This window comes from Thermobia domestica, chromosome 11, assembly GCF_964235325.1.
Source record: "Thermobia domestica chromosome 11, izTheDome1.hap1.1, whole genome shotgun sequence".
Classification (NCBI taxonomy): domain Eukaryota; kingdom Metazoa; phylum Arthropoda; class Insecta; order Zygentoma; family Lepismatidae; genus Thermobia; species Thermobia domestica.
The window spans coordinates 255753826-255766214 of record NC_137464.1 but is presented as its reverse complement, the minus strand read 5'-3'; the positions used below and the strand labels follow the sequence as shown (position 1 = coordinate 255766214).

At 37.9% G+C, this 12389-nt stretch overlaps 1 protein-coding gene across 2 annotated transcripts in view; it reads left to right on the top strand.

Annotated features, from left to right (window-relative positions):
• Positions 1–12389, top strand: part of LOC145664958 (sodium-independent sulfate anion transporter-like) — a 128606-nt gene that overhangs the window by 109918 nt on the left and 6299 nt on the right. For both annotated transcript variants that reach the window (XM_081732097.1, XM_081732098.1), the window contains exons 8-11: positions 1570–1710; positions 7201–7346; positions 8198–8371; positions 11886–12039. In XM_081732097.1, the coding sequence (XP_081588223.1) occupies positions 1570–1710; positions 7201–7346; positions 8198–8371; positions 11886–12039 (615 nt within the window). The remainder of the gene's footprint in view (positions 1–1569; positions 1711–7200; positions 7347–8197; positions 8372–11885; positions 12040–12389) is intronic.

Below are 12389 nucleotides of genomic sequence, written 5' to 3'. Positions count from 1 at the left end.
TCCTTTGCTTCTCCACTCACTCCCCTTTCTCTCATTCACCACCACACCACCGCAAAACAAGCAAAAACCGAGACTCGCACAAATGGTCTCGTATTTTCAAAAGGCAAGGTCCCTCAGGCTATCTTCATGGTGAGTCGTCACCTGCCTCCCACCCACATCGGCTGTCAAAAACACTCAAGTTCACAAAACCTTTCAGGAAGGTGCTGCCCCCAAAGAAAAGGGTGGTTGGTTAGAGAAAGACAATGGCTGTCTTCTGCCCCGAGCAGAAGGATTTGTTTACCAATGATAAATTGAGTTTAACTAATATATACATTATAGACACTTAACATAGACGATAAATTAAGATATAATATCACATAGTTAATATATATCACCCTCAAGAATAACATGACAACTCTATTTATTTACAATATTTTCATTTTCCCAGTCACATTGAGCATTTTCGTCTGCGAATCTTCACCTGTTAACCCCTCAAGAGAGGAGAGGTGAGGTAGACACCATACGCAGAAATAATTTAGAAACACAGAGATTTAAATATCTCTGACGGAGTGGACCACGATATAAATCAGATAATGAATTATTAACGTACTAGTTCCAAGAACATGTCAGCGAGATACGACAGTATTAATATTTTTTTTTTACAATAAAATGATTGCAATTATAATACAAATTTTCAAAGACGCAGTGCATCCTGGGAAAAGGAAGCCACGTTCCGCAAACCAGCTAGAGTGGTTGTTACTTCCACTGATGATAGGAGTGCAGGAGGGGGCCACATTGTTCCGGAAAAGGTGAATGACCCTTCAATCCAACCCCAAAGGTTGAGAAGTTCTCTGCTAAAATATATATGTGTGTAGGAAACAAAGCATATAGCAAAGAAGGGAGAAGTGCTCACAGCCCCTACTTCTTTTCCTTGCTGCTGTCCCAGTATGCTGAAGTATTTCACTCTTCTTCTAATCTACAGACAACCTGGCTATCTGGTGAATTCATAGTTAGAACCATTGATTTCAGATGTTCAGAATAAACTGTACGCCAGGGAAAGAAAAAAAACTGTTTCTAGCTCTCTGTAGCTTTCCCGTTCTATCCTGTATTCAATAAACAAAATTAGGTTTTATTTCGTATACTCGTATACTCCTTAGTCTCCTTATTGCTGGAATAATATTCAAATCCAATCCAGATTCTTCTTCATTAAATGTCAAACTATTAAAAAATTACTGATCCAGGGGCGTATATCAAAAATATAAATATATATAACAAAATAACAATTTAGTACATCTACATATTATAGTAATACTGCCGTATGTCACTGTGTGATACCTAACTAATCCTTTAGATTATTTAATATAATAATTTAATTAATTAAATCGCAATAGTTTACAGAATCAAATTTTCATTTTGATAGTCAAATGCGCACGTATCTGCATATCAAAATGCAGATGAACAACAGAGGAAACTCTGCTGTTCACAGTATCCCCATTTTCTAAAATTTGTTTATAAGTACTGTAAGTTGTTTTGTAAGTGAAAATTTGTTTGTTTTTAAATGACAAATAAGCATCATAATTTTTGTTTTAGGCATCCTGATCTTATTGGCGCTGAGTCTCCTTACTCCATACTTCTATTTCATTCCGAAGGCGTCTCTGTCAGCAGTCATCATCTGCGCAGTCATTTTCATGATTGAATATGAAGTTGTTAAGCCAATGTGGAGATCAAGTAGTGAGTATTTACATAACATGTTTCGTTTTTATTTTTTATTATCTAAATGTTCGATCGAAGTGTTCTGTATACTTTAAACAGCCATTTTCAACTCAATTTTGTACGGTGATTTTGTAACTTGCTTCAATTATTTTTACTGAAATAGACGACCAGGCCTAGAAGCATTACATTAGGTGTAGACAGCAGTTCCCACGGATCTGAAAATCCTTGATAAGTCCCCTAAGTTGATTGGTGACCCTGCTCAGTTTTAGTGTCCTTTATGTCCAAAATAAAACGTATTCTCCCGGCCCGAAGAACAAGCATTCTGCTAGTATTTTACAAAATAAATTAATTCGTTTCGCAAAGCTCCTCTACCCTATGCACACATTCTATGTACATCAACATACGTAGTAGATGAGGAACCCTCTGGTAGGGAAAAATATACCTGCTTTCTTATATTATATATACACCTGGAAATTTGTAAATCGTGACCTGAGGAAGTCAGGGAATTCATGCTCGCCAATAAATAAGGAGGAACCCTGGACAATGATGACATGGAAAGGAATATTTATGGTGAAATTTATGGTTCGTGGGTGTATTATTCATGTATCATGACTATTTGTATACACCAGTAATTTTATACTTCTTTTTCCCCCTGTGCCTCTTCATATCTAAATCAATAATGTTTCTACTTTAAGTACGCGTGGTCCCTGGTTTTGAATCCCAGTAAGCAGTGGTGATTTCAGAAAAAAAGTAGTATTTGAACGGTACTGGTAATCTATCTTGATCACGAACGGAGTACGGTTTGGGAAGAAATTTTCCAGCTCTGGGGGAGAATTTTCTTCCAGACCACCCCCTAAAAACATCACAGCCAGTGAGGTTTCTTGCCTCGGATACAAACCTCAGTACTGGTACGGATCCTACTTTGAACAGTAGGTCCCCAGTCTCATATAGCTTCTCTTCTGAAACTCAATGAATCAGCTATTCTTCCTTCTTGACTCCTCTTCTTTCTCTGTGTTGTTGCTTCGAGTAATAAAGATGTCCTCCTACGTCAGATGTCAGACATTTGAAAATGGCTATTGTAATAGTTTGTACAAGCTTTAAAGAGTATGTTTATCAGTCGTGAAAATTATGAAAAAGAAATTAGATTCTAACATTATACTATGTGTATTTTTGAGAAATGTAAATAACAAATTTTCCTCCACGTAACTTTTACTTTGCGTGAAATTACGTTGAACGTCAAAGAGTGAAAATATACACGTAGGTGGAAATAGAATTCAGGTCCCAGCCTAACTTATCGGTGCGTTAATCAGTACGCTGGACTCAATTATCAGCGTATCTATTGGTGTGTTTAATCACTACACTGGACTCAGTTACCAGCCTACTTTGTCAGTGCGTTAACCACTACGCTGGACTCAGTTACCAGCCTACTTTGTCGGTGCGTTAACTACTACACTGGACTCAGTTACCAGCCTACTTTGTCGGTGCGTTAACTACTACACTGGACTCAGTTACCAGCCTACTTTGTCGGTGCGTTAACCACTACGCTGGACTCAGTTACCAGCCTACTTTGTCGGTGCGTTAACTACTACGCTGGACTCAGTTACCAGCCTACTTTGTCGGTGCGTTAACTACTACACTGGACTCAGTTACCAGCCTACTTTGTCGGTGCGTTAACTACTACACTGGACTCAGTTACCGGCCTACTTTGTCGGTGCGTTAACCACTACGCTGGACTCAGTTACCAGCCTACTTTGTCGGTGCGTTAACCACTACGCTGGACTCAGTTACCAGCCTACTTTGTCGGTGCGTTAACTACTACACTGGACTCAGTTACCAGCCTACTTTGTCGGTGCGTTAACTACTACACTGGACTCAGTTACCAGCCTACTTTGTCGGTGCGTTAACTACTACACTGGACTCAGTTACCAGCCTACTTTGTCGGTGCGTTAACTACTACGCTGGACTCAGTTACCAGCCTACTTTGTCGGTGCGTTAACCACTACGCTGGACTCAGTTACCAGCCCACTTTGTCGGTGCGTTAACCACTACGCTGGACTCAGTTACCAGCCTACTTTGTCGGTGCGTTAACCACTACGCTGGACTCAGTTACCAGCCTACTTTGTCGGTGCGTTAACTACTACACTAGACTCAGTTACCAGCCTACTTTGTCGGTGCGTTAACCACTACGCTGGACTCAGTTACCAGCCTACTTTGTCGGTGCGTTAACTACTACACTGGACTCAGTTACTGGCCTACTTTATCGTTGTGTTAATTACTGTGCTACCGGTTCTTCCCCAAAATAACTTTTTCATTTTATTCATTCTTGATGGCGGTGCTCTGTATCTTAGATGCGTAAGATGTATCACACTTACATTTATTGTGATTGAAAGAACTCAGTAATGATATTGAATGCACTTCTTACCAGTTGAATTTATATTTAAAAGTGCAGGTGATAGTTTTTTCTTTTTTCCCCTCAGAGTCAGTGGTAGTACACGCATGTGATACTGTATAAGACGTAGGTTACTGCCCACAAGAATAAGAATGTTTAGCTAATCTCTGGAAGGGCAGCAAGGCGTTATGATTAAACAGTAGCACGTAAAGCCGGAGATCCATGTTCGATACCTGGCTTGTTACATCTTTGAAATTTTATGAAGTTCTAACATAATACATAAAGCCATCAAGGTTAACGAATTCTAGAAGTGAAAACTAAACTCATTGCTTTTTTAAAAAAAAAGAAGAAGAAGAAGAAGAGGAGGAGGAGGAAGAAGAGGAAGTAAGGACACGCGATTATGCACCGAGGCTAAAAGGGACAGTAATGATGATAATGAACGAAATTGTGGAATCAAGAAAGTGAGAAGGAGCAGGAGAACTAGAGAAAACCCACGCACACGGTGTTTGTCTACTACGAAACCAATATGGCGCGTACTGGAATCGAACTAGGAAACCCATGCACCAGAGCTGAGCACTCTACTTCAAAGTTACCGCGGCTTCCTCATTTCCAGTTGATATCGCTTGAAGAGATAACTTATACACACACACACTCGCATGGTACTCGATTTGCCCTTCTTTTCTGTTATGAATTCTTTGAAAAAACTCATCAGTCATTTTTTTCGCGTACTATGTGGTCAAAAGTGAGAAAATAACAAGAAGAGAAGGAAGAAGATAGGATACATACGAATTTATTAATACCGTTTCTTCTGTTTCCTTCCACTTTCTTCGTTACATCATTATCATGTGCTTCATCATCACAGTCTTCTTTGGCCTCAGTGCGTTATCGTGGGAGGTAAAACTAAAAGAAAAACAAAAATCTTTTTTCTTTCTTTCTTTCTTACCTATGACTTGAAAATGGTGATAGAGTAGTCAGATAGTCAGCGAAATTCGACGATTAATGATTTTTTTCCATGAATTCAGAAGTGGGTGCCTTTTGATTTAAGTTCCAAAGTTAAGTAACTTGTGAGTTTATGCGGACTTATTGGCATTAAAGCCCACGAAGGACTATCGTTAGCCAAGTAAATATCCTTCGTGGCTAAGCAGTTAGCACACTCGCTTTTGGCGCGGGAGACCCGGCGAAGCTCATGTGGTTCAGATTCCACGTTAATCAGTAGGTTCCGTCTCATATAGCCTCGCTGTTGAAAGGGACGTTAAACTCAAAATCAAGTCAACTCAACTCGTTAACCAGGTAGTGCATATTCAACTTGTTAATACATGGTTAGCGCACGGCTGCCAACTCTGCTATTTCTGGGTTCTTAGACCGGTTTTTTCTACCTTTAAACTCAAGTGCATCTCCAGTTGTTCCAGGAAACTGCTTCAGCACCAAAAATTTTATACCTCACCAGAAACCGAATCTTGTATATTGGGCATCGGATCACATGCCATAACCTCCAGCTACACGGAAACATTTTAGAAAAAATATCGAAAATATAACAGTTCATCTCGTAAAGATATCGTACGTGAATAAGATTCAATTCCAGTATTTCGAAGTATATCAGGATTGTTCCTCAGAACAAAGAAATGAAATATTTACTGGTAAATACTTGCACCGTACGTATATCTATATTATAAAATTGAAAGTCACTATGTATATGACTCTTATTCTCTTGAATCACCCGACCGATCTCGATTAAACCTTCAACATAGATGAGGTTCTGATCTGGAATAGTTTTTATCATTTCACTTTGATGGTGTAACGTACGAAAGGAGGAGATATGTATTTTAAAAAATGAAAATGAAAGTAACTGTCTTTGTGACTTAGTAACTTTCGAACCATCCGACCGATCTCGATCAAATTTTCTACATAGATGAGGTTCAGACCTGGGGTTGTTTTTATCATATCACTTTGACGGTGCAACTTAGAGGAGGGGAGGATATATATATATATATATATATATATATATATATATATATATATATATATATATATATATAAAATGATCTGAAATGACCGATATTAGTCTTGAATTTGTCGCTGAGATGAACAGTGACAATTCCAATGCTGTTTAAATTCAAATTCAACCCCGCAACTAGGGGGAGGAGAAGATATATATAAAAATAATCGAAAGTGACCAATATTAGTGTCGAATCCATAGTTTTCGAGGTCACTGAGTTGAACAGTGACACTTCCGATCCCGTTTGCAGGGGGAATATATATAAAATGATCGAAAATGATTGATATTAATGTGGAATCCATAGTTCCTGGGATCGCTGAGACGAACAGTGATAGTTCCGATGCCCTTTTAAATTCATGCCACTAAAATAAGACTAGCATGTTTCACGGCTACCAAACACATCAGATAAGGAGTTGTGCATTTAACATTTTTATTTTAACCCTGCGAAGCGAGTAATCAATGCTAGTATGGTGATAAAACTATGAATATTGTTAAAGGAAAACCACCTATATGAAAAGGTGGTTCTGTCCAAAGCTATTGTTGTGTGCGAGAACAGTATAGTCGTATAGATATTAGAAGGAAGCTGACATTGTTAAATGATTGGACAACATTTAATATCTGCCCAGTATACAATGATTATAAAATCGTAATATTCTTTAACATACAATAACTTTGTTTTGAAACAATGGGAAGGGGAAAAAGAGGATAAGTCTGGTTGATCACTACGTCGCTTTTCGTGAAGATGATGGTTATATGCTGATATTTGTGGGGAAGTTTCACTTTTTGAACTGGAATATATTTTCTGTCTTTGATTTCAAGATAATCTACAGTCATGCTAATAAGTATTTGGTCACGCGCTTCTGTATAGAGAGTCTTGTACTTCTGTGCGTAGTTTACAGTGTTTCTTTTCCCTAGCTCCTATTTCAGTACTTTATTACAAATCCATGAGAACATGCAGCCTTTTGTCATATTGTCTGTCGATAGTCACGTGCTTTGTTTGAATTTTTATGTTTCTATTAATTCAGCATTGCATAAGTTAGTATCTGCTAATCCAAAGTCAAGTTTACAATGTCTTCAATGTATTTTGGTTTAGTTTCCAATATTTGTACATTTATTGTTTCAGAAAAGGATTTGGTTCCAGCCTTCGTTACTTTCGTTGTGTGTCTGTTTGTTGGAGTGGAGTACGGGATATTGGCGGGAGTTGGAATCAATATGATGTTCCTACTTTATCCATCAGCAAGGCCCAGTGTCCATGTTGAAAGAGCGACGGTAAGAAGGTTATTCCTAATGGTGGCATCAGTGTAGAAGCAAGCGATTTTATTTATTTATTTATTTATTTATTTATTATTATTATTATTATTATTATTATTATTATTATTATTATTATTATTATTATTATTATTATTATTGAAGCTGGGGAATTTTGTCATTTTATTATTGACCTATCAATACAAGTAATTCTAAAGTCCCAAAAGAAATTACACATCGTGCTTCATGCCTTTTTATTTTTATTTATTTATTTATTTATTTATTTATTTATTATTTATTTATGTTTTATTGTTACCATAAAATATCTTACAGTTGAAGAATGAATTCACCCTTGGTCTTCCTGATTCATTTGAACCCAAAGGAGTGTTTCCCGCAGGCCGGAAGCACTCCCAAAGTCAACATTGCTTCTTTTGAATCAAAACACTAATAAAGACTCCTACTTTGCCTATTGACGAGAAATATCCGAATCTAACGTTCCAATTGATCTCTAAAATAACCATTACAATAATCATACAAGACACGAAATAGTAACTACGTTATAATTCAGGAGTCTGATGTAATAAGGGCGTAAGCGAGCTTACGCCTTTTTTGCATCAAACGCATTTGTGGCTTTTGCCATGCTTTTTTTAGCCTCCTGGTGACATTTCAATTCAATATCGGAATAAAATGCTGCATATTACATTGTTGGATGTAATAAAAAGGAAAAAAAAAACACTACATAAATTTTCAACATCATTTTCCTCCAACTGCATGTTTTAGACTTACGTCCTTCTTGCATCAGACTTCTCAATTGTTAATCCTTCGTTAGATATTAGTTGATTGATTTTAATTTTCTGTTGTTTAATTTTCAGACTCGCTCTGGTTATGAGTACCTGATGGTTACCCCTGGAAATAGCCTGTATTTTCCAGCAGTGGATTTTATTCGGACAACCGTAGGGAAGGCTGGAGTCAAAGAAGGTTGTAGTCAAATGCCTGTGGTGGTAGATTGTAGGTACATTCTTGGAGCAGATTTCACTGCGGCTAAGGTAAAAATTTATTCTTTTTTTTTTTTTTTTTTTTTTCATTTGTCAAACCTTTTTTCGCAATACGTTAAAGTACTTGTGTCAGATTTCAAATAGTCGGATTTATTATCTTAGGCCACAACAACGACAGTTATGTGAAAATCAAACTTTATTGCATTAGTTTGCTAAGTATGATCCATCATAGCAGTTTTTATAAACTTTCTTCCTATGTTTATTTTTTAAATCAGTAACGATAGTATGAAGAAATAAAAGTAAATTATTTGTAGTATTTCTCACAATTAACTTACAATTGTATATAATACATTAAATGAAAGAGTAACTTGTGGGGCCGCGGTGGCTCAGTGGTAGAGCGTTCACCTCTGGTGTTTGGGGTCCCGGGTTCGATCCCAGCCCCCGCCAAGTGAACTTTGAGGTGGGCAAACACCGTGTGCGTGGGTTTCCTCGGGTTCTCCCGTTTCCACCATTTCATCCATTACTCATCATCACCGTCTCCTTTAGCCTAACCGGCATAATCGTGAGACGTAAAACTCAAAGATTTCATTTTATTTTTGAAAGAGTAACTCAAATAGTTTTGTACGTACTCATACACATGCACTGTTTCCTTTATCTGTCGTTAGAAAGCGCTAGTAGCAAACGGCGACAAGTGAGCAGAAAGCTTTTTGTTTTACATTTTGCAAAGACTGACTCTGTAGTTACAGTGCAACCCTCTGTTTGGAGAATTTTAAGAAGATGCTTACAACCACGTCCTTATCGTTTGCAGTTGCTTCAAGCTCTAAAGCCTACACACTACGGTTTACATGTTTGATGAAATGTTGCTGCATGATGATAAAGGTTTTTCTGGATTGTGGGCGCGGTGGCTCAGTGGTAGAACATTCACCTATGGTGCATGGGGTCCCTGGTTCGATCCCAGATCACGCCAAGTGAACTTTGTGGTGGACAAACGCCGTGTGCGTGAGTTTCCTCCCACTCTTCCTTCCACAACTTCATTCATTTCTCATCATCACCGTCTCCTTTAGCGTAGCTGGCATAAACGTGGGACGTAAAACTAAAAAGATTTTTTCTGGACCGTGTCGTCTTCGGTGATCAATCAACATTTCACTTAAGTAGCGATGTGAACACTCATAATGTTCGCATCTAGGGGTCAGCCAATCTTACGAGATGGTACAGTTGCAACGAGACTCCCCTAAATTGAATGTGTTTTGTGTGTTATCCCGGGGGTAAAGTTTATGAGCCTTTCTTGCGTATCGACTGGATGTGTACCGTGTCACGAATGGTGCTCGCATTGAACACTTGTAGCAAAAATTATTTGAGTTTCTCTTTGATTTGATATATTATTTATAATTGTACGTTAAATGTAATAAATATTACAAAATCTTAAAACCACGATATTCATTTTGAAGCACTCTGTATATACAAAAATAAAACCAAGGGAATTCGCATTAGCTTAATTCAATTGAATATATGGATCGCGGACCTACAGTTTTATTTTTACTCATATATGATAAACAACTTCGTGAAATAACAGAAGTTTTTGTTGTGGGTCGTTATGCAACACCGAGATCATGAAGGGTGAAACTTAAAATTAATGTGGTTTCCAAATCACAGTCGAGTTTAAATCCGGTGCAGCTCTCAGTTGCACACCCTATCATGCAAAATGTATCTCCACCAAGGATGTAATAAAATAGAGGATCTACCCATCTGTATCTTCATCCTATTGCCTCATTGAAGCCGAAAAACAACTGAGCATGGGCACGTCTGATTGGCTACTCTTGTTTCCGCTATGAATGTTGGCTCAAAACGTTGCGATCTTATTGGGCAGAGTGGGGGTGGCGAAACTGTGACGTATGGCTTCACGATTTTGTTGTATAGGCAGATCCTCTATAACATACACAGTGTGGCCTTACCACACTGTTTCTCCTCCAAGAGAACTGGATTACAGAAAACACTATGTCTTCGTGTATATATATTCATGTGTAATGCGCATTTGAATGGCAAAAATCTTTTTCGTATAAAAGTAAATTCAAAGAATAAATAAAAGTAATAGAGCGACTGGATCTGGAAGCGAACCTGGTCTTCTGCTTAACGTGTCGGTGCTCTAACTGCCTAGTCTTGCTTCCTAATTAGTGATATAATTCTATTCTTGACGGTGGTGTCTACAACTTTACTTCAGTAGTTTTATCCATTTTTTTCATTCTATTGAGTTTGAATCAAAGTAAATATATATGTGACACTGGGGATATGTACATTGTTGTATGAGAAACTAGATACACCTTAAATCAGATTCCCAACAATGCTGTATTATTCGTATGATGGGGGGCGCAAGCGAATAGCCTGCTGAACTGGCAACGTTACTTTTTCATAGCACATAGAGGACCTTACGAGCGTGAAACTAAAACCTGACGCGATTAGAAAAATTCCACCATTTTTAGATTGAAAAGCGCCTATTTCCAACAATTTTCCTCTGTTTGTATTTTATATATATGTCCAGTCAACGCAGTTGACCTATAGCCCAGGACTTTTGATACACCCTGTGTAGCACAACAGTATTTGAGGTGAGGGCGTGGTGCCTCAGTGATAGAACCCTCACCTTCTGGTGCGGGGGTTCCCTGGTTTTGTTTCAAGCTATGTTAGTTAGTAGTAGTGAACAACGTCGCATGTGTTCTCAGGATTCTCACGCTTTCACCCATATTGTCATTTCACCAATTCCATCTTAATCATTCACTTTAATCAGTAATCTGTCTTCTTTGGCCTACATGGCATAATTGTGTAGAACTAAAAGTAAAAAAGATAAATTAAGTAATCGTTGTACAGTCCATGTTATCGAAACTCACCATAGAAAATGTGTTCCTGGTCTGGAAACGAACTGGATAACATAGTGAATAGCATACTTGCCAGTAAGCCGAAGGCTGGTGTTCTGTCCTTGGCCCAGTCACACGTTTTTCACACACTCTGAATTTGATATGGACTTACGTTTGTTTTGATGCTAGAGATTGGATAAATGAAATAACAATAATCATTTTATTACTTGTTAATAATTTTATAATCCAGTCAAGGCAAAGAATTCTCTATATATCATTTCAAAAATCACTGACTGTGAGATCTATAAAGTTGTGCAGTGCTGGCTGAGATCCAGATCTCATCTGTAAGTTAACGTTTTTTTTTTTTTCGTCCATGATCATGGGCGCCCGAAGTGGCTAGGAGGCAGGGTAACCCCTGGCTCACGAAAATGTATATGTAATATAGCAAACCGCATATTAAATACCAGAGGTAATATAGCAACCATGGAGATGGGCACCCCCTAGAAAATTTTCTTCGGGCGCCCCTGTCCATTATCCTGTAGATTAACGTGCTGCTTTACTTACTGTTGCAGTATGGAATGAACTACAAACTGTAGATCTCATTTACTTTTTTTTTTCGCATTTACATTTTCTTAGTTAATGAGAAAACAACTAGAGTATAATATATATTTGTATGTACAGTGAATGCAATGTCTTATATTATGTTCCTGTTTTTTCAGGGTATTGCAGCGTTAATAGATGATTTCCACAATCGCAAACAACCCATCTACTTCTACAACCCGCGACCAGATGTTGTGTCTGTGTTCAAAGGTGTCAATTTGGAAGAATTTATACATTTTTGTTCTGAAGAAGAGTTGGATAATTTGCTAAGCAGTAAGTACATCCCCCGTGTTGTATGCGATATCTTCAGTCGTTAGTATACTCTGCATTCTTCTATGACAATTCAATTTTAGAAATTGTAAATGTTTTGAAAGAAGTATATTATTGATTTTTCCGTTCTTTAGTTACGGCATGTGGCGAAATGGAAATTTGACCCCAGTGGAAATCAAACCTAGAATCCACACCCATAGGGCCTGAGAAATCCAGGGTGCCAGGTCGTCAAGCCGACTGAACATACGAGTGTAGCGCCTTGCTCTTAGATGTTAGCATTCCCAATATTTATTTGCTAGGAGTTCTGATTTTTGTGTGTTTAGGTGGATTAAAAATAGTTTATAATATTTGTT